Raw genomic sequence first — 23,278 nt, 5'->3', positions numbered from 1 at the left:
ATATAAGGCATGGTGGAAACATCATGGTGGTTGGTTGATTGGTTCTTGTCCTTAGGCATACTGAATTCAAATAAATACCAACTCTGCCACATTCTAGCTTGGCAATTCATTTCTCTGTGCCTCTTTTCTCATCTTTGAAATGAGAGGGTAGCTTATCTAGCTTTAGATTCTATGAAAAAAGTAGAATTTCAAGAGTGATTTGTAGATGGAAGTGATGGTGGATCAGAATGAACTGTCTAAGCATTCAGAAAAGACTTCAAGAAGGCAAAAGAATGACGATCTGAAAGATGGAAGAAATTGCCTAGAGGCTGGTAAGTGGTATAGATTCCAGTGGTGGAATCAGGAAGACCTGAGTTCAAATTCAGCCTCAGACACTTGATAGCTATGTCACCCTGGGCAAGTCACTTATACTCCATCTGCCCCAGTTTCCCTATCTGTAAAATAAGGATAATAAATGCCTATATCTTTTAGGGTTATTGTGAGGATAGAGTGAGTATATATTTGTGATGAACATTGTAAACTTTGAATGTTTATATATATATACACATACATACATACATATATATATATATATATATATATATATATATGTTTTAGTTGTTGTTAGAAAGACTGAGAGGTGAGGGAGGTGACATAGAATGGAGTAACTTTGAGCAGACTTAGAGATAAGATTCTGCATGAAGCTTTAACCTTCATTCCCTGTCTTGTTACTTAAAATTTGTATAGGAAAGAATTCAAACATAAGTTTTGAAACTGCTAGCTTTTTCTTTTCACAAACCTTATCCCAAAACTGAAGAGAAAGAAATTGAAGGGAAATAATCTTCCTTTAGTCCCTTGCCTCCTCCTCTCCTGCTAGAATATTAGATGAGATATAATCATGGTTTTGTGCATATGTGTATGTATTATGTATATGTATACAAAAGAGAGAGAGGGTAAATATTTTATTTATATTATTTCATAGATTATGAAACATTTTCTCTCTAAACCTTCATAAAAATTTTTCTTTTTAAAACTGTATTTTTTGCAACTGTTTCTTCTTTTACAACATAACTAATGAGAAAAGATGTTTTACATGATTACATATATATATATATATATATATATATATATATATATATAAAACCTATATCAAATTGTTTAAAATTTTAGGGAGGGAGAAAGGAAGAAAAGGAGAGAGAAAATTTGGAATTCACAATTTTATGAAAAATGAATATTATAACTAACATGGAAACATGTTAAAATCCGATTATACATATACAACCTATATCAAATTGTTTGCTGCTGTGGGGAGGAAGATGGGAGGGTGATAGAAAAATGTGGAACTCAAAAGTTTACAAAAAGATAAATGTTGAAAACTTTCTTTGTATGTAATTGGAAAATAATTTTTAGGTGCACGTTGTAGTTGTCTTTACATGTAATTTAAAAAAAAGCTATTAAAAAGAAATCTTCATAAAAGTCCTCTAGATAGAAGTAGCCTTAAGTCCCCATTGGTTCTGCCAGCCAAGTTCATGTTTATTAAGTGAGAAAGACTAGTATGGGTCTGGTCATGGACTGTAGGTCTCTGTAAGATCCTTAAGTACAAGGATGATAGGTTAAGGAAATCATGGATCCCTTTCATTGGAAGTATTTATAAATGTAACCAAAGGTTCTTTGATAATTTGTATACCTCCCAAGATTGGAAGAGGGGGGAGAGGCCACAAATAACTCAGTCCAGAAATAAATTTGGCATGAGAACTTGGTGTATTCTGGTCTAAAAAGTACATATTAGTTTAAAGAGGAAGAAAAAAGACAATTGCTGAAGATATTATGTGGAATAAAGGTTGTTTTGTGAAATGAAGTTGTGTACAACCTATTGAAATCAATATGAAAATGACTTGTATTGGGCAGAAGAAGTGCTCCTAAGTAATACAGCTCACAAAAAAATCAGATTTTGCAAAATGACTAAGCTATGAATTGATGAATGTATGGTGCTTTCTCTGTTTTCCCCTTCCAAAGCACCCATTTTTGTATTATCGATACTTGACCAAAGTTCTATGATCTACTTCATTGGAAACATTCTTAGTGCCTAAGGGGCATCACAATTCAACTTGCTTCAGGGGAAGGTCTAGACAGCCAATGAACAGAAATATAAAGGACTCATTATGATTTTTCACAGTCAATCCCTGGAGCTGAGCTGTAGAAGAAAAATAGTGACAGGCTCCTAGTACACTGGTCTCTGGCACCTGATCACAGTCATTCAATCATGCTTAAATTAATTGTCTCTGGCTGATGCTACAAATAGAGCTTACCTTCTCAGTCATACTTTTGTCTCCAATGAAGACAAAATACTTTGGTGGTTGTCATTTAAATAAAGCACCCTGAGACTTTATCATCCCCAGGAAAGGGGCAACCCTATCTTCACCTCCCTCACATTTTTAAAAATAATATTTTGAATAATTTCAAAGGTAACCCCATTGATTAGGGAGCAGGAGTAAGTACTGGTCTGAGCTTCATAGTTTTATAGTATCTTTACTTAATACCATATTCTTTTGACATATAACTCAAGTGATTCATTCTGTATACTCTCAAGGGATTGGACCAACTTTCTTCTGTTCCCTGAATAATATCTTGAGTTGAAAATGCCATCACCATTAACAATCAATCCAACATGTGAGTTGCCCAGGTGATGAGGAAGGTAGCTAATATTAGTCACTGTAATTTATCAGGAGAATAACTCACTGATGAAACATTTCATGAATGTATCATCATACAATCTATCATTCTAATGATGAACTTTTCTTATCTAAGCATCCCTTGTGACTGTCCTGAGAGGAAACTAAGGAAAATCAAATCCATTTCCATTATACTCCTAGGGAAAAAAAAGAAGCAGATATTCTATTCTTTTGAGTGAAGGGTAAACAAAAATGGAGGTAATTTTACATATCTAGGACAAATTTTTTCAACACATCCAATTATTTTCTTGTTCTATTAAAGCTTAGTCCCTTACTACTTTCTCATATCATCCCCTAGACTAAGAAATAGAGATATTTTTCTTTACCCCTCCTCTCTTGCTAAGTACACACTCATATATATTGAAAGAATATCATCACACTTAGATGGAGACATACTCTGTAGTCTAGACAATTAATATATCTGTGTTGGGTTGAAGCTATCACTGTTTTCCTAGGAGATGATCATTAGGAAACTGGATGAAAAGGGAAAGATGGCTTTAAAATAATTAATCAGATAATTTAGGTCAAAAGATCATACTTGCTAACATTTAGAGTTATATTTAAGTTTTACAAAGTTTTTTTTTCATAGAACAATTCCAGGTATTTTAGGAAAGTGGCTTTTTAAGCAACAACAACACACACACACACACACACACACACACACACACATATATATATATGTATACATATATATATGTATATATATATATATATAGTTAAAATGAACTCTTCTAATTCTGATTCACAGTGATAAAATCACTAGCATATCATCTTACTCTGTGCTTCACTTGTTCTGGATAGACTTTGAGTAGATTTCCCAGTCTGCCTTATGCTAAGAAAAGATCCACAACCCACCACATTTCCAGATCTTTCCTTGTTCCTGCTGTTCTCTTCACTCTTTCTTCCCTCCTCTGTTTGCATTCTATGGCAAAAAAGAGAATAGAATTTGTGCTTATAACATCAGGCAAAGCTACTACCTACTCCAGAAGAATTTATCTAATGGCCTAACTGGTGGTTGAAAGCCAGCCTGTAGCATACTCAGGCTGGGCTGTCTAGAACACATGCTCTGAGGTGAGGTGTGGGAAGGGAAGGGAAGGAGGGAGGGAGGGAGGGAGGAAAGAGACAGACAGAGAGAGAGAGAGAGAGAGAGAGAGAGAGAGAGAGAGAGAGAGAGAGAGAGAGAGAGAGAGAGAGTGTGTGTGTGTGTGTGTATGTGTGTGTGTGTGTGTGTGTGTGTGTGTGTTCCTCAAACTTTAGCTGAGTTGCAGCTTCTGGCCATCAATTACCAGACCTTGATGTCCAGCTCAGCCCACTCTGTCAGCTCTAAATGGCAATTTGATTACTTTAGTGAACACAGGGTCACAGTTTTCCAAGACTAATTACTGCTGACTTTTCATAAAGTAATTTCTCTCCCTGATGCAACCTCCACTGTAATGGGAAAGCCCTTGTTAGTCATCAAACATGTGGCCCTTGCCTTCTACCAGTTGAAGTTTTGGTTCTTTCTCCCACCCAGGTCTGGAGGTACCTTAGACCCTTAAGTCACATCCCCAGCAAGAAGAAATGAAGGAATGAGAGGAGGAGAGGAACAGAAGGAAAAAAATCTTTTTAGAATTCTCTCAAGTATTTCTGGAAATGAAATTCCTCAACATCTTTTCTCATTAGTGGACCCATACTGATTAAGGTCCCTCCAGTTTTATGGCTAGCATTCCCACCCTACATATTCTTTCCAAAAGGGGGACTCAAGTAACTTAATGATCAAGTCAATCAAGCTTTATGAGTCTCTGTTTTCTCCTCTTTCAATTAAAAAAACTTGGACTAGATAATACATAGTTCCTTCTAATCCTAACACTGTATAGATTCTGAGTAGGCTGGCCAATCTGCCTTATACTTCAAAAAGATCCACAACCCACCACATTTCCAGTTCTTTCCTTGTTACTGCTTGCTCTTCACTCTTTCTCTCCTCCTCTACTTGCCCTCTATGGCAAAAGAGAGTAGAATTCTGTGCTCACATCAGGCAACAGTTACTCCCCATTCCAGAGGTGTTTATCTAATAGCCTAACTGGTGGTTGAAAGCCAGCCTGCAGCAGATCCAGACTGGGCTATCTAGAAGATTTGCCCTAATGTGAGGTGGGGGAGGGGAGTAAAAGTGTGTATGTGTGTGTGTGTGTGTGTGTGTGTGTGTGTGTGTGTGTGTGTGTGTATGTGTGTGTGTGTTCCTCAAACTAAAGCTGAACTGTAGCTCCTGGCCATCAATGATCAGATCCGGATGTCCAGCTCAGCCCACTCTGTCATCTCTGAATGGCAATTTGATTAGTTTAGTAAGCACAGGGTCTAAGGCCTGACATTTAATGCTCCTCATGATTTGGCTCTGACACACACACACACACACACACACACACACACACACACACACACACAAACCCTCTACTGTCTACTTTATTCCTCAAATATAAAATGGGTATAATAATAGCACTTACCTCCCAGAGTTGTTTTGAAGATCAAATGGGATATTATTTATAAAGTACTTAGCACAGTGACTGATACACAGGAAACACTTAAATGCTTGTTGTTCCTTTGTTTCCTCTTGAAATTACTTGGAACAACTCAACATGTTTGTTGTGGCAGCTAGGTGATACAGTGGCTAGAATGCTGAACCTGGAGGCAGGAAGACCTGAATTCAAATTCATTTTCATCCCTAACTAGCTTGTGACCTTGGTCAAGTCACATACACTCTCTGTTTCAGTTTACTCAAGTATAAAAAATGGGGATAATTGCATCTTTTGCTCAAGGCTTAGCCAAGGATAAAAATGAGAAAAATGAAGCATAGCTCCTTGCATACAGTAAGCCCTACATATATACTAATTATTATTATTAATTTCAAACTTACAGGTGTTCTAGTCAAATTGGCTTGCTCTAATCTCATTCTGCTTTCATAGACTGTGTTGAGGTGGGTCTTCAAAGCCTAGAAGACCCCAATGTTCCCAAGATGACTCCAAGATGGAACTTTCATGATAACTTCTTTGATCAAAGGATTTAGACCTGAAAGAGCCATAAGATTTCATTAAGCTTAGTCTTCACCCCTTCTGCCCTTGAATTTCTCAAATTTTGGATTTGGAACCAAGAGAAATAGGGTTTGAATCCTGGCTCTTCTCCTTACTAATTGTTTTGCTTAATCTCTTGGATTCAGTGTTCCCATCTGCAAAATGATAACCTTAGAGATGAGCTCTAACATATCCAACTCTTAGTGCTATAAATCCCATGCATTTACTAGCTTTCTAAATAGTACCACAATTAGTTCTATTCTACTTTCATCCTTCCCCCCCCTCCTTCAAAATCTTTGAGATCAAGTTTGAGAGTAGGAAATATATCCTTTCTCTTTCTTTTCAACATTGTATCTCCAGGGCCTAACACAATGCCTTGCACAGGATACTTAGTTTTTTGAGTTAAATCCAACAAGTTGGACAGCTGAGAGGAGAGAGAGGAATTCCTTTTATGGGTACCTAGAAGAACTAAAGTTCAAATGTAAGAAAAACAAATCTGGTAGTAAGGTTAACTAAGTTTTAGAATGGGTTATTAGCCAATTAAATCCTTAAAAACAAAAAAATATTAATTAGGCTAAACTCATGGAAGGCAATGGAAAAGACAAGGTAAACTCTGGAATTTTCTTCTAGGCCTGGAAGGTAAAGATCTTCAAAAGAATAGAAGAGAAAGTTTGGGATGTAGAAGGGAAAAACATACTAGAACCAGTTCCAACTGGCTTGCAAGAACCAATTGTTAAATTGTCAGTGTAGTATTTACACCTCAGATATCAATTCTATAAATCAGGGCTTGAGTTATTGTTTTATTGATTATTTTATTTATTTATTGATATTATTTATTGATATTTATTGATATTATTATTATTATTATTATAACAACAACTAGGTTTTTATATAGTACCTTAGGGCTTGAAAAACTTTACATCTGTTTTCTCATTTGAGCTTCACAGTATCCCTTCCTGTACTTTAGACTTGCTCTCTGTCATTTCCCAAGAGATCTTTTGAGTTAGGAAGAGGAAAGCACAATTATTTTGGACAAATTTCAGAAGGCTTGGTGAACTCTCATTTACTCCTCATTCACCTCCTGAATTGAGACTAGAGTTAAGAGGTAGAACCCTGAGGCTAGTGCTCAGAAACCCTCTGTGTGGACTGCTGAGATCACCTATTCCAAGAAAAAATTGACTTATAATCACTTGGGGGTGCAGCTAGGTGGTGCAGTGGATAGAGCACTGGCCCTGGAGTCAGGAGGACCTGAGTTCAGATACGACCTCAGATACTTAATGGCCTACCTGTGTGACCTTGGACGAAACACTTAACCCTGTTGCCTTAAATAAAATACATTTTTAAAAAATCAAATAGGAATTCTTAATGGCTGGGAAGCAAAATCTGTTAAGACTGAAGGTTCTTCTGATGCTGAGTGAAATGAGCAGAATTAGCATTGTACATATTAACAATAGCATAGTGAGATGATTAATGATCAAGGACAATGCTAAAAGACTTGTGAAGGAAAATGCCATCCATATCCAGAGGAAAAATATGAAGTTTGAATGCAAACCAAAGCATATTATGTTCACTTTTTGAAACTTGTTTTGTGTTTCTTCTCTTTTTATCATGGTTTTTTCCCCTTTAGTTCTGAGTTTTCTTTCATAACATAACTAACATGGCAATTTGTTAAATATGATTGTACATGTATAACCTATATCAGATTATTCACTATTATGGGAAAGAAAAGTGGTAGAAAATTGTGGGACTCAAAAATCTTTAAAAAAAAGATGAATGTTGAAAATTATCTTTGCATGTAACTAGAAAAAGTAAAGTGAAATAGCATTAAAAAAAATTGAAGTTTCTTTCTTTCTCTTTGTCCTTAAAAAAAGGAAATAAAATAGAAAAAAAATTAAATCTCCAAAATCCATCAATCTCTTGGATTTAGAAAGCTTGTTGGAGGGAGCATTGTTGACTCAGGAACATATCCTTGGGATGGTTTTTCCTTCCAAGTCACTTGAAATAGTGAAAAAGTTTACTGGAAGCAAGCCATTCACAACTCTCTTCTGGAACATTAAAGCCTGATGCAAATTTTACTCTATCTCTTCTTTCTCTCTTCACCTCCCCCAACTACAAGGAAATCCTCTCCTGGGAAAGAAAGGCATCAGAGCCTTTTCTCTTTCATGTGTTAGGTAGAGTAGTTGGGCTGACTGGTAGTTGTGCTTTCTGATGTCCACAGGATTAGCGGACCATGGGGAGTTCATGCCAGATACCAGTAGTCCAAAGACTCAAATTTTAGCTCTCTATCTAAATAGTGTGGGTAGGGAGGATTTGTAAAGTAGCAAGAGATCCCTCTATTTGGTTTCTTTTTTCTAGGGTCAGTTTTGGGTGGAGAATGAGGAAGGAAGGAGAGAACTATGTGTGTGCTTATATTATGGATCAATATTATATATTATATTATATTATATTATATTATACTTCTTTGGAAGCAGGAAGAGGAAGTAGACTATCTTTCCCAAACTATTAGCAGCTTTGTCACAGGTTCTTAGAAAACTCTAGGCTAAAATAAAAATGGGCAGACCTAGAGTCAATAAATCCATAAATCCATAAAAGGATTTATCGATGACTTTTTATGTCCCTTTGTTAAATGGCAGATATTGAGCTGTCTTTCGAAATTCTTTGAATTCCTCTTCTTTCTCTCTTTTTTTTCCTTTCTTGTATTTCTTCTCTTCATCCTTTCCATTCTCCTTTTTCTTTTTTAACTCTCCCTTACCTTTTCTTTCTCTTCCCTCCCCTTTTACTCTCCTACTTCTCTCCCTTTCCTTCTTTCTCTTCTCTTTATCATCTCCCCTCCTTCCTTATTCACTTCTCAAATCTCTTTATTCTATCTCTCTCCTCTCCTATTTCTTTCTCATTTCTTCCTTTCTTTTGTCTCCCACCTCTTTCATCCTTCTCTTCCCCCCCTCTTTTTCTTCTACTTCCCCTTTATTCTTCTCCCCTTCTGCCATTCTCTTCCTTTTCCTTCTTCTCCATCTCTTTCTATGTCTGCTCTACCCAGGTGAGAAGGTTGACAACTCTCTGAAGGATAAGAAGCTGATCTTCCACAAATTTAATAAGAAGTGAAAACAATTACTGGCTTAAAATAGAAATCCAGATCCTTTGATTACTCCCTGTAGCCACTTACATCAGAAAGTGAGGTTCTATTCAAACTCTCTTCACTTCAGAAATCCCATAACTAGTTTCCTACATTTGCCTGACCATTCCAAAGCTTGAATTCTATGAGATTTTCCTAAACAAGTTTCACATATGTAGAGAGATGAAGAGGGAGGGAACTAGAGTGGGTGGGAATAAATTCAAGAGCAAGTACCACTTCCCTCCCTTCAAAGAGAGTTCAGAAATTTGCAGATTTCAGTTGGAGTTGAATATTTTCACAGTTTACATCTGGGATAGAAACAGAAATAACAATCAAGACACTCAAAAACAATAATATCGATTAAATAGCATCTGGAGGTATCATCATCATCAAACAGCAAATTAGAACATGACAGTATAATTATAACAAACAACCACTACAATAAGAAGAAATGTTCTGAAATGAGCCAGATGTTTTGTTAAGCATTAATTGAATTTCTAGGGGTGGATCATTTAGGATTCTTCCTAGATACCCAGAAATGGACCCAGACATCAGCCCAAAAGATGAACTTGAGCAGAGACTCATCTGAGAATGTTAGCCACTCTTTAGAATCGTATCCCAGTAAAGAAGACAAGGAATGGGAATAGAATAAACCTGATTATCAGGAGAGCACATCTATATATCATATGCATTTGCAGCTGAAACCCCTAGGACACCTTGGGTTTTCCCATGAGAATATCTCTTCATTGGAAACAAACAAAACAAAACAAACAAACAAACAAACAAAGGAGCAAATATCCAGCCCTTTCTAGCCCTTTGGGGCTCCCATCTCCCTCCCTAGGGTAAGTAGCTCTCCTACTGTCTGAGACCTCCTTACCTGAGATTCAGATGTTTCCCTCTTTTCAGAAACTTATCTTTTATAAAGCAACCATTCCCTAGGAGATAGACTTAACCAACAGCTTTCTTTTTGCTAGTGAAAAACCTTATCACTACAGTAATATCAGGAAAATTGATTCTTATTTTGCTTAGGGGCAGGGAGAATTCGTTAGTCTTCTAGGGCTAAAAAATAAGGAAAGAAAATTCTCCTCTTCCCCTCCTCCCTTCCAGCAGGATTTCAGACATTAATTTAAAATAAGTTCAGTCTTGTTTAAATGGAATTCCTAAGGCTGCTGCACAGGTTAATGCCATTTGATTTGCCTCAGGACGGGAAGGAAATAGACCTCAGATAAAAACACTTTACTTATATTTATTATAAACAATTAAAATGCAATGATATAACAAGAGCAAAGATTAAGTTCCTCTTCTCACCTTTTATGATTCTCCAGTACAAACCTCTGGGATCTTCTCTCCTTCTTTCCCTTAGTAGTGGGCATGAGGGGCTTTTGACTGGTAAGAGTGATATGAGCAATCTGGGTCAGATACCTCTCAGAAGACATTGAGTTTCTTCTCCAGAATTCTTTGCATGTAATCTGTTTTATCATTAAAAAATCAACACTGCTTCCACTATAGAAGCTCAAAGCACCAGATCGAGGACACATGTGTTGCCCGGATTCAATCCATTGGGGAAATGCAGATTGTTCTGCAACCTACTGTGTTTGATTTATGAGCTGTTACTCTAGCCATTGTTTACACATTGCATTTCACAACTACCATACAGGACTTAGTTGAGGGGGGTGTGGGGGAAGTCGACTAGAGAGGAAGGGGGCACATAACAACATTCTCTCTCTCTCTCTCTCTCTCTCTCTCTCTCTCTCTCCTCCAAAACCTATGATCCTTAGCTAACTACCTGCCTGCCATCCCTGTAATTCTTCACACCTCCCTCCCTGCATCCTTAAATTTCCCTGAAATCAGGCTTTAGATTTCTCTTCAAAAGGGAAAATAAATACAAAACAAACAACAAAAAACCAAATTCTAAACTAGCTTCAGTCTCACCCAGTTCTGTCCTATAGATTTCAGGAAAGGTCCTTAATGGCTTTGTTTATACTTCAGTGTTTACTTCTTTATAAAGACACAAGGAACCTATAAACAGAAAAGGCAAAAAGCAGCCTCTGCTGCCAAATCAATAGGGCCCCACCATTTCAACTGAGTTCTCTTATTAATTATGAAAGGATTCATCTGATCCCTGCCAGAGAAGACAGCCTTTCTGTCCCTCTTTTGCAACCCTTAATGGTGGTTCCGTTTCTAGCTCAGAACAGCCTTTCCCCCACCACAAAGCTTTTTATCTTATTCTGCACGTGGGCTTAGAGAAAAATGTTTTGAGTTCTACTGTGTAGCTATTTCAGTGCCCACAGTTTTAACCAATAGTGTTAAACATTGGGGAGGGGGGAAAAATATAAGCTCAATACTAGTCTAACCTTTATTGGGGTTGGTTTTTTCCTCCTTTCATCCTGGAAAAAATTAATTTCCTCTAACTTTTGCTTGTGTTGTTTCTTTGTTTTATTTTTAAAACCATACCCTTCAAAAACAAATGTGCTCCCCCCCCTTAATTGAATAATTCACAAGGAAATATTTGATCCAACTGAGTCAACAGGTCACAGTTTCTCTTTTTAGGAACTGTTATGAATTTTTTTAAGAATGAAGTTTGTTGAATAGACAAAGCTTTTTAATATTTGCCTCTCTATCCTAGCAGTTTCCCAGTTACAATCTTTTCCTGTAAGCCTTGTCTCTTTAATTGAAGAAATCAGTGTAAAGAAAGCAGGCATAATATAGGAAACAAATGACACCCTCATTTCAAACAATAATTTTTATTTTATACTTCTTCTCTATACTTTGTAGCAAATCTTTTTTGCTGAATTTAATTTATAATAAACTTTTTTTAAAATTACATCTCTCTTTTATTTTTTTAATCAAGGCTCTTTATGTCAAAATCGTTATACTGTATTTTAGGATAACATTTAAGCCCCCTTCATGATCTATACCGTTGGTTATTCAGGTATTACTGTATGTGTAACATCTAAAACAAGAGAGGAGGGAAAATAAAGGCAGTGAACTTGGAAAGATGCATTGACAACAGCAGGTAAAGCTAATCTCCCAGCAACCTTAGCAGCATTCCGGTCCTGTGGTCATTTGATACATCTCTTCCCACCCCCCCCTCACTCCCCATCATTTAAAAAAAATTAAATCTGCCCTTTTTTTTTTCTTTTCTTGAGGAGAAATTCGCAGTGGAAATGATCAAAACAAGATTCTGTGGAAGAAAGATGCGATAGAGACTGTGAATTATTCACTAGATGCTTCGCACGTGGACATCGATCTTGAATTCATTCCCCGTGGCCTTCTCTCCACATTTTCTTTCCTATTAAGAGGAGCCCATCATTTCTCATGTATTATCATGATTAATATATTAGGCGGCCCAGGGCCGTTCCTGAGATTCTTTTGGAAAAAAGAAAGAAAGAAAGAAAAAGAAAGAGAAAGAGAGAAAGAGAGAAAGAAAGAAAGAAAGAAAGAAAGAAAGAAAGAAAGAAAGAAAGAAAGAAAGAAAAAAGGGGGAAGCGGGGGAGGGGGCTCGCGTTTTTGTATTTCCGTTTGAAGACTTAATAAAGCTGAGGTCCGGTTTGGCTGTTGTTGCTCACTGTTTGGTAACATTTGGCAAATAAAACACAAGGAGGAAAAAAATAAAAGAATAAGGTGGTGTTTTTTCCCCCACAATCCTATATGAATGTTTTCAGCATCACAGAGAATCACAACGTCCCCAAAAAACGGATGGATACTTCCTCTATAAATCCAGTAATATGAAGTGAGTGTGTGTCTGCCGGGGGCGCCTGGTGCCCCTCCTTCAGAAGGAAAGCCAGGCTGCTAAAGCTGCAGAGAGAGACGCCAAGAGCAAAGGGAAGGTCGGGAGCAGGAGCGAAGGAGCCGACCCATTGCTGTTTCCGCATAGTTCAAATAAGCTGCCTTGGATATTGAGGTTTTTGGATTCTTTTCTCAGTTTATCCCACATTTCTTTCGCCCCTTCCTGGCAATCCGTAAGGGCTGTGACGGTGCAGCTGTGGAAATCCTCCCAGTATCTGGCGAGGAACAAAGCAGGGAGAACACGTTCACTTTCTGTGAGCCCACAGCTCGCAGCCAACCCCCCCCCCCCCAAGTTGGCTGCTCAGTGCCACTGCTCCCATCCCAGCGCCCAGCCACGGCGCCTTCTGCCAAGCTCGCCCGGGATCTCTCTCTCTCCCCTCAGCAGGCCCTAGGTCCCTTCCCTGGCGTTTTCCCGAAGCTCCTCAGAGCCACTGGGACACTCACATTTGGCATGGATCCATTAACACACCCAACCTCCCCTTTTCGGTTTGCCATTGAGTCGGCGCATCCCTCACCCTCTCGCCTCTCTAACTCCCACCTTCCGCAGTGTAGTTGAGAGAGCTCAAAGAAGTCGTGACGCCTGGGACTGTCACGATAGTCACAGCCTCCTCCTTTCTTGGTTGCCAGCGCCCGTCCTTTCCTTCACCCACCCACCTCCACTCAATTCTGGGCTGTGTCTATCAAAGAGTGCAGTGTGGGGCAGGGCAGGACGAAACCAATCGCGAGGCTCTTGGCACCAAGGCCTCGGCAAACAGATTGCTAGTCTTCCTTGGGGAAAGCAAGGAAAACATTGCTAAGCCCTGCAAGCTGGCTCCTATTAATGCCTCTTAACTCGCAAGATGTGTCGCTCACTCCCTCACTCGCCTGCTCTGTGCGTCTCTCTTCCATGATTATTTTTCTCTCCTCCTCCTCCTCAACTCCCTCTGCCTCTCTTCCTCTTTCGTTGTCCCAACTCTTCTCTCACCTTCCCTCCTTCCTTCCGTTTCTCCTTCCCTCTCCTTTTTTCTTTGTCTTCCTTTCTGTTTTCTTTTATCTTCTTTAATCTTCACCTCCCTCATTTCCGACTCCTCCTCTTTTCTCTTTTCCTCCCCTCCCCTTCTCTCTCTCTCCCTCCTTCCCTCCCCCCAACATCCTTTCCCCTTTCCATTTTATCTTTTTCTATCCCCTCCCCTCCTTTCCCATCTCACTCCCAGTCTCTTTTTTTCTCACTTCTTTTCCCCCCCTTCCCACATTGCTCTACCTCCTCTTTATTTTCTCCCATTTTGTTTGCCTCCTACTCACTCCCCTTCGGTTCTTCCCTCAGTGTTGTTATATTTCTCGACTTCTAACTCTGCATTCCACGAGCTTATAAAAACTGGAGCTACTGCAGGTCATCTTCCCAGCTTCCTCGGGATTTTAGATAACAATCTCCAATGCCTTTGAAAAGCCAGGACTCCAAAACTGGTAGTCAGAGGCGATCTTGTCCCTCATCCCAAGTCACCACGAGCCATCCCGGCTGCGTTACCTTGGGACAGAGGCGCCGAGATCCTTAGAGGGCTTTCGCTCTCCCTCCCCTTCACCTGTCCTTCCTGGACACCTTTCATGAATTCATAAACCACTTCTCCGCACCCCTCCCCCTTCATCAAATCTGTCCTTTTTCTTTTCTTTTTCCCTTTCCTTTGAAAACCAAAAATAGATCACGGAACTAAATATAATCCCAACCCGTGATCGATTACTGGGGCGCTGTCTCCTTTAGGACCTGGGTCACTTCCATTTCCCAAGTCTAGGGATCTGACAGACGACTTGTCTTTAATGTATCAAATAGCATTGCCATGAAATTGCCCCTCCCCTTAAAATAGATGTAGATCATGTTTGTATATTTGTGTATGTGTGTCTATTCAGGCATATGTATATGTGAATATTATGTGAAATGGATTCTAGCCACTAATTTATGAACAGCTCATGCTTGGTAGAGGGGAGGGAGTGAGTGGGCTTCAGCCTGAACTTTTTTTTGATTTCTCAATTTACAATGAATAAAATATTGAGATGCCAGAAGGCTGAGCCTGTACCCCCCTGCGGTGTTTCTGCAGTAATTGCGCCTCCCATAGGACTACTAATTTCTCCCCATCTTTTTTTTTTATTGATGCTGGTGGGGAGAGGGAGGGCATCAGGGCCTGGTTCTGTGGGGGAGGAGGTAGGGCAGGTAAGGGACCCCTGGTGGAATTCGTGCTGGAGGTTGTTTGCAACCAAGTGGAACTCAGCCATCATTTGAAGAAAAACAGCTCTTCTTTTAACTGAGTTGTCTTTCGAACCTCAAACAAGGCCTTAGACCCCCAGGGTACCACAACAGTACTCATTTCTCCGTTTCACGAAATAACTAATGAGGTCGCTGTCCTGCTAAATAATTCAAAAGCCTGGCAAATCATCGAGATCCTTGAAAATAACCGAGGATTTGGGCTGCTCTCTATATTTAGTAACTTGTCGATAAAGCTATAGATAGACCCTTATCTTCCACTCTACGTTTGGAGAGAGGTGTGTGCATTTAAGGAAGGAGCTTTGAGTTTGCGCCCCTTTCCACTGCCTCAGAATAGTTCTTGGAACTACTATATAGAGTCTTTCTTGGTACTAGGGGTATTTCGAAAAGAATGCGGTGATCTGGGGACTTGGTTTATTAATAAAAAATCGCAGGCGGGGGGCGGAGGAGGTGGGGATGGAGAGCGATAGGATTTGATTTTATAGAATGAAAGAAATCCTTCAGATTACTGGGATCTTTGGCGGTCCGATTCCCTCCTCTAGGCTGCCTTACTGTATGTGAAAGGGCAGATACTCTGGGTGCATGGATAATTCCCTCTTTAAAAATGCTGGGGGCGGGGGAAGCAGAAAAGATGCAGAGCAATTCAATCTAACGCGTTCCCTGCAGAAATGCGCTCAATTTGTTACGAGTGATGTCCAAGCCAAAGGAAAAAAGCTACAAGCAGGAGCCATGCTTTCTCTCAGGAGCCGCGATTATTTAATAAAGAAAAGCCCTTATTCAGCATTCTGGATTTTACCTTGTTGGGACTGCTGGGGAGAAGGAAGCGGGAAGCTAAAATGAACCCAACAACCTGGTTCTTTTACCTTGAAGAAATTTTCTACCAATTTCGAGGCTTTTTTTTAATCAAACTATCTCGCCCCCCCCCCCCTTCCTCTCCCACTCCTCTCCCCTTAATTGTGAAGTCTTCGGCCCTTATTGTGGTGCAAACCCAAGCTAAACAGACAAAAATGGAGACTACTAACAAAAGATATAAAAGAGGAGGGGATATCAGATTACTTAGATTACTTCGTCTCTTTCTCCCTGGGGCCTTTAGCATCCTTTTGGACACTATTGTAATAATTAAATGGCTATACTATTTTTTAAATGAATTTAAGCAGCTTAACAACAGGGACACTGGGCAGGCGCAGTTAGAGCTACATCATGCAGGAAGACAGTAAAAATGGAAATTCCCACTCTCTACATGGAAACAGACATCCTGCTGAAGCAGGACACCCTCATCTTTACGTATACTTCTGGACTTAAGTCTACCTTCCAGCTTGTGTACCCCCCCCCCCCATGACAGAGAATGCACAGATACCCTGAGGGGACCAGTGAGTCAAAAGTCAGAGAAACCAGACCCTCTCCACTAAAGACCCTCTGAATATAGTGTATTACAGTCACTGGCTGAAACTTCAAAGGGCCTGGGGAATAATCAGTCCAAATGACTGTAGGGCTAGGTTCCTTATGGCACACCTTTTCTTAAAGGAAGAAAAGGAAGGGGAGGGACAGGGAGGAAAGACAAGAGAGGAAAAAGGAGAAGGAAAGAAAGAATGGGGACAGGGGGACAGGAGGGAGGAGAGAGAGAGAGAGAGAGAGAGAGAGAGAGAGAGAGAGAGAGAGAGAGAGGTAAAACCGACTTTTGCAGTAGAGGGAAGGAGATGGATGGGTGTAAGTGAAGAGCAGAGTTTCCAAAGTTAAGTGCAATGTATGAAAATAAAGAAACACAAATGCAGGGAAACTTACGCGCAGACCGTTTTGATGTTTGTCTTGTCGTCCAGGCCCTGCGGGTAGTTGGCCATGCTATCGCCCAGCTTGAGCAAACAGTCGGAAAACCCCTTAAAGACCGCATCGCACTTCCCTGCCGCTCTCACCGATTGCACCAGGTACGCTGCGGGGGAGGAGGGGAAGGGAGGGGGACACATATCAGCACCTCACAGGCGGAGACCAACTCCCAGCACAATCAAATCCCGCACTGCAGAAGCAGGGTCCCCGAACCCGGAGAGGTCTGCTCCAGGTCCAGGGTACCAAGCTCTGAGCCTTGCCTCTGGCTAGGGTCTTGCAGCTGCCCACTTCTGCTTCAAACGCGAGGGAGACGTCCCAGGCTCTCCTTCTTCCTCCAACTCACCCGTACAGCTCGCTCCCATTAGCATTCCAGCCACCAGACTGGATTAATTTTAAATGAGAAACGTGTGTTGAGAATGACAGATTTGGAAACCAGACAGGCACCAAATCACCCATCTTATTCAGATTTGAGGCTAGGGGCGAGAGGGAGGGAGAGGGATGGTTCTTTTGTGGACCCTTCCTCCCCCAAAATCTCGCTTGCCATTCGCCTCTCCTTCTCCATCCCTAAAAACAACAACAAAAAACAAATCCCTAGCACCTTCACCGCTAAGCCTCTATAACGTTTTGTTGATTTTTGTTTCTGAAGGCTGTGACAGGGGTCCCCAAAACTGGGAATGTAGAAACTACTAGTGGAATGATGCGAATCCATGGAAAAACTCCTCTTCTCCAATCATCTCTACCTTACAATTTTTTTTCTATGAACAATGAAATGTCAGAGATGTCGGAGCACATTTTCCGACTTTTACGATCCTTACAAACCTATTTTCCTAGTCTAAAGGATGCCTTCTGCTTAACCAACTATACAATTAATATTTGGTCCTTCTAATATAGAGAGGATGAACCAGAAGTACTGATGATGTGGTTTTAAATTTTTCTTTGAATCAACATGAGATGTGTTTGTGTGTTTGCATGTGTATGAATGTGTATGTTTGTTTGTTTGTGTGTGTGTGTGTGTGTGTGTGTGTGTGTGTGTGTGAAATAGACACACAGAGACCGAGATAATCAGAGATATAGCTAGCTTACTGGCTCCATCATTCATTAGACTTGAAGTTAAAACAACCCCACCAGGATAAAACTTGAATTCATTTAAGTCCTAACCAGCAATTAACTGTATGACCTTGGGCAAATCACTTCACCTCTATAAGAGGAGGGGGCTGATTACAACTCAGAAGTCTGAGAGACTTAAAGAAGTGAATGCTACAGAATATTCTGGAGGAAATAAATATTTCAAATTTCATTTCCCTAATAGGCTTGCTTCAGAAATATAAAACACCTGTTTTTTTTTTAAATTATAAAATCGTTTCTCAAATCAAGCCTGGGTTCGGTGCGCCTGCGTGCTTATGTATGTTTGGGTTGGAGGGACGATGATTACTGGAGGGTTAAGACATGTAAGGAGAGATTGCTGGGTGTTCTGGGTTCAAAGCCTTTGTATATGTGTCCCCTTGGGTCTCCCTGGTGTCACGTCCACTAAGGCTAGTGCTGCGGTCATGTGGAAACAAGGGGAGGGGAACTGGTTTACCTCATCTCACCTCTATGTAGTGCTGCGGAAAGGATTTCATTTCTAGGCATTCCCTACTCTCACCCCGGAAAAACAAAAAAACCTGCCTATCTCTACAATCCTAACATAGGGCTGTGACAGCTTCCTCTCCCAGGGATCCTTGGCGCCTCCGGCAATCCCATTTGAGCTTAGGAAAAAACCTGGCTACAAAGGGATGCGGCGTGTCTCCCCTGTTTTTCCACCGAACTATGCTCACAGCTCCAAAATCACTCATAGAAGAAGCAGGAAGGGTCCACAATTCGGAGGCAAGAGACTATTGGAGCTGTTTTGCTCCTTGGAGTGCGTTGTTGGGGGTGGATGTGTCTGGGGCTGGAAAATCCCCACAAAGCAGAATGGAACAAGAGCAGTTGATGATATATCCCAAACTCTTTCTTTCTCCATAAAAATTGGGGGAGGGGGAGGATCTCTGTGGGAAGAGGAAAGGAGGGGAAAAATCTGTAGAGGAAGAGAAAGGCGATTTCTTTTTCCCACTTTAGTTTACTTTTGGATCTCTAGGGAGGTAAATTACAAAAGATGAACCCCAGAGACTTCAGGTCTCTGGCTTTCAAAGGCATTTCCCAATGGTCAGCAAGTGAACTGAAAGCTTGTGGCTGTAATTTAATACGCTTTGATTCTGGATAACGGAAAGAACCCAAAGCCCTAGAGGGTCTCCCGCATTTACTCCCGCTGCAGCGCCTGCTGCACCAGTGTGGCCTTGTGGCTGGAGGGTGCGATAGATTTAGAAGGGACAGAGGTGAAATGGAGGTTAGGGCTCTAGTTTTCCAGGCCACAACTAAAATTAGACTTTAGGGAAGACTTGGAGAAACCATGCCTAGGGCTTCAGGTTTGACTCTGGTCATAACTCTAGGAGCTCGGAGCTCTGCTCTTTACTTCCCCTTTTTCAGAGGGAATTTCCAAGATTTCTCTATTCCCCCACTAGGAACCCTCTTCCTTGTTCCGGACTAACCCAGTCTCCTAGCATTAGGCCTAAATAGAGAGACCCACAAACCAAGGAGCTGCAACAGCACCTGCTGGACTAGCACCGCCTGAGGATAGCTGACTGGGAACTGTCCAGCCTGGGGCCGGCTAGCTAATTCAGACTAGTAATTCATTCATACTATTGGAAAGAGACTATGACTAGGGAACAAATAGCTCTGACCTTTAGGAAGAGAGAGAGAGAGAGAGAGAGAGAGAGAGAGAGAGAGAGAGAGAGAGAGAGAGAGAGAGAGAGAGAGAAAGAAGAGAGGAGAGAGAGTCCGAGCGCTATGGCCTAGGTTTTAAATAGGACTCAGTAAAAATGTCACGAATCACCCAGAAATTCATCAGAGCAGAAAATGGCAGGAAATGCAATGCTATAGTAAAAAAAAAGTCTTTCTTTTCTCTTCTTAAGGATACCTTTCCCTCACTTTGACAACCTCAATGAAAACAGGGAGACCTTGAATTGCTTATCTCTTTAAAGAGTAAAGTTAGAGGAGAAGGGGGTCCTGGGAGGTGAAGAGAGGGAAGACACTTATCACACCATCCAGAGCTGCTGAAGGAAAAGACCCACAAGAATACACATTTGATGTCTATTAAAAATAAGAAACTACCAAACAATTCTTTATATTTTCTTTTCTTTATTTTTGAAACTGAAAACTCATTTTTAACATTCTCTACTATAAAAGGAGACTCTCTGAAAATGAGAGAATATGAAACCCTTATTGGAACAGGTCAAAGGACTCTTCTTAATTGAACCTCCAATTAGGTCTCCCCAAGCAAAATATGCTTCCCTGTGTTTTAACATTATGCCTCTTTCTTGATTCTTAAAAACATCATCTTCATTCATCTCTTCATTTGAACCAAGATTTTTCATTCTTAATCCCTTTCTCTTTCCTCATCCCAACCCCCTCCCCTCTCTTTCCCCTCCTACTTCATTTCCACTTTTCTTGGCAAATGTCAAAGATTCCTAAGAGCTTCCAGCCATAAATTAATAAAGAATAAGGATCTACTGAGGATAAAGATATACATTTAGGATCAAATAATAGTGTAACTTGAATTCCAGCTTCAACATATGGTCATATCTGAGCAGTTGCTAATGCACTTGAAGAGCATTTGCACGATCCAATTTCAACCCTAATCCTGTCCATTTACAAAGGTCTTTTCCCCACAAGATTTCAAACCAGAAATTCTGCAACACATAATTTTTTTTTGGGGGGGGGCACAGGAAACAGGCACTGATATTGCCTTCATATGATGAAAACTAACTCAACACTTACTGCCTTCTCATGCTCTTTGAAAATCCATGATCTAACTGGAGGCTGTCCAGTGTATTTATTTCCAGTTTCAACAAATTTCCTCACAATCAGAAAAAACTCCATATTGTAAATATGTGAACGGATGGCAGAATTTTAAAGCATCAAAATTCTTAGAAGAAATTGATCTAACCCACAGGGACACACACACACACACACACACACACACACACACACACACACACACACAGCCCTCTGGCATTCATACACTCTCAAACCCCAAAAAGCTTTATGAAAAAATAGTTTAGTAATACGAGACCATTTCGAACACTCAGAAATACTCTTCTGAAAACAGTCTTGTCTTCGGTTATAAATTGCATGCTAACAACATCTCTTTCAGATTTCTCCAGAAGACAAAATATTATTTATCAAGTGTAGCTTCCCTCTTCCCCGCCTTAAACCTTACTCTTTTAACTCTCCTCACCACCCCCCTCCCAATACTGCAAAGATCTGTCTGCAAAGAATGCTACAGACTGCAAAGATCTAAGGCAATAGATCCCTCTGACTGCAGAAAACCCGTTTGAAGAGTTTTGCTTTTTAAAAATCTATTTCTTGATCTAGTAGTAACCTGCTTCCCTTTCCCTTTAGATCATATTTAAGTAATGATCGAACTAAGCAGCATAGTCTGCGATTCCATTTAATCTGTCTATAGCATTTTCTTCATTCTGGATGCCAAATTGTTCGACAAGTATAACTACGGAGAAAAATTCCTTGACACAAAATGGTGAACAAAGACATTTGACCTCCCTAAACAAGAGGGTACTTTGGAAACTCAAGCACCTTAGACTCCTTTTTCACACATGATATGGATACACACAAATATGTCTGGAGAGACCATAAAACAGATATGTATATATATATGTATATATATATATATATATGCAACTAATCCAATTCTTATCAAAATAACGTTCTGATGTTAATTATATTTCTCAATGTATAAATGCATTGCATGTAAAATTTTAATATATCGAATGATATTTCTTTTCTCATTTCAGTTTGTGAACTTATCTATTATTTTAACACCCCCCTCCCCATCCAGCGCTGTGCAAATACTGCAGCAAGGATAAATAAACCGTGCACCTAATGTGGTTCCCTGGGCAAACACTGCAGCTGGGAGATGGGGGCGGGGAAGGAGGGAATGACAAAGTTCTATATGCAGCAGCTGGAACCCCACATATCTTTGCTTTCAGGAACACAAACTTTCCAATTCTGTCTCTCCATCTCCTTGCTTCCCTTTCTTACCCGTTTGTCCCATCAAAATGTGTCTTTTCGTAAGCTGGGGAATCAATGCCATTCCGCCAGCATCCATGACATACGGTAAAAGTCTAGATACAGAAGCAAATATAGATTACGAGATAAAAAGAAGAAAAGCAATCGACCACATATAAACATTTCCTGGCAAGTCCAGGGTAGCCCATTCACTTAGGCAAAGGGGAATGGGACGGAGAATATCTAAGGAGCCAACCGATGACCAATTTGTCCCTTCTGGATTTTACCAGCTCTGCAAGAAAACCCTAATGCAATCAGCCGAGTGGGAGTTACCTGTCACCTCTGCACCCGTCAAACCAGTCCGATTAAGTTATTTAGACAGCCGTTGTCTTCCAAGCACCGATTGGGTTTAGGGTGCATAAAACTCGAGACATCATTTTGCAGTCCACTTACCTATTTGCACAGCGAGGATCAGTGAAATATATCTGCCGTTCAACTTAAGTCCCATCCTACATTTAGTAAAACCATTTGCGACTGCAGATCTTTAAATAGTTAGTTTGGAGAACGCGGGGGAAAGCTGAAAAATAGGCATTGCCAACAAGTTCCAGCAGCAGCAGAAGACTACTTTGTAAAGAGGGGAGGCAGAGAGGGAGGAGAGAGATGGAGAGAGAGTGAGAGAGTGAGAGAGACACACAGAGAGAGAGAGAGCTGGGAATGGTTCACTCCGTTAGGAGGGGGCGGAGGAAGTACAGCCTCACGCCCACGAGTAGGCCTGACGTGGGGGATGACAGGGAATGATTTTTTTTTTTATATAGGCACCTTGGAAGAGAATCGCCATTTATAGTCATCAGAAGCTGGAATTATCCAGATAGGTCCCGTTCATGTGCAAGCTGAACGAAATCTCTCCTCCCCATGGTGAAAATATCCACACCACCATCACCACTCTCTACCTCTTCCATTTTCACTCTCCATCTTTTCCCAGTCATTGCGTGAGGCGTGGGCCGTGTGACCCCTCACACACACCCCTCAGCTGGGGAGTCCTTGCGTTCCCAGTTCACTATTGCTTGATCGTTTTTGAACCTGCCTCTTCATTCCTCCTCTCTCCCCCATCCTCACTTTCCTCCCGCCTCCCCAGGACCCACCAGGAATTGGCTCATCGAAAAATCCTTTCTCTACCTTAACATTTTAATACTGCAGGGGAGTTTCTAGAGAAAAAGAACGGAAGGGAAAAAAGCCCAGCAAGCTCTATTCATCCTGGAGGGTCTTCCCCCCTTCTTCTCTCCCGCCTCCCTCCCTGAACACACGCGCACTGGTCTACCCCCTCCTTTTCTCCAACTCAACAGCTGAGCTCAGTATGCAGCCTGGAGCACCAGCGAGCACAGCGCGCGCACACACACAAGTCCACACACACACACACACACACACACACACACACACACACACAACCACGTTCACAACCACGTCCACAAAC

The 23,278-nt window shown here is 40.7% G+C and overlaps 1 protein-coding gene across 1 annotated transcript; it reads right to left on the bottom strand.

The window, feature by feature from the left end:
* Positions 1–11,627: 11,627 nt before the first annotated feature.
* On the bottom strand, positions 11,628–22,505 carry NRN1 (neuritin 1). Its single transcript, XM_074204857.1, has 3 exons — positions 22,261–22,505; positions 16,669–16,813; positions 11,628–12,868 (listed from the first exon to the last, which is right to left on the bottom strand). Exons 1-3 carry the CDS (start codon positions 22,313–22,315, stop codon positions 12,637–12,639), a joined length of 432 nt encoding a protein of 143 aa, XP_074060958.1. The 5' UTR covers positions 22,316–22,505; the 3' UTR covers positions 11,628–12,636.
* Positions 22,506–23,278: the final 773 nt, after the last annotated feature.

This window comes from Macrotis lagotis, chromosome X (assembly GCF_037893015.1).
Source record: "Macrotis lagotis isolate mMagLag1 chromosome X, bilby.v1.9.chrom.fasta, whole genome shotgun sequence".
In the NCBI taxonomy this organism is placed as follows: Eukaryota; Metazoa; Chordata; class Mammalia; order Peramelemorphia; family Peramelidae; genus Macrotis; species Macrotis lagotis.
Note: the sequence above shows the minus strand (reverse complement) of the source record. Positions and strands in the feature narration are given on the sequence as shown.

What these genes read in the sequence shown, in the direction of transcription:
- NRN1 (XM_074204857.1), bottom strand. Translation starts at nt 22,315, where the DNA reads ATGGGACTTAAGTTGAACGGCAGATATATTTCACTGATCCTCGCTGTG. An exon ending in GATCCTCGCTGTGCAAATAG is followed by an intron (nt 16,814 to 22,260) that starts GTAAGTGGACTG and finishes CCTCCCCCGCAG; the next exon opens with CGTACCTGGTGCAATCGGTG. An exon ending in AACATCAAAACGGTCTGCGC is followed by an intron (nt 12,869 to 16,668) that starts GTAAGTTTCCCT and finishes GTTCCTCGCCAG; the next exon opens with ATACTGGGAGGATTTCCACA.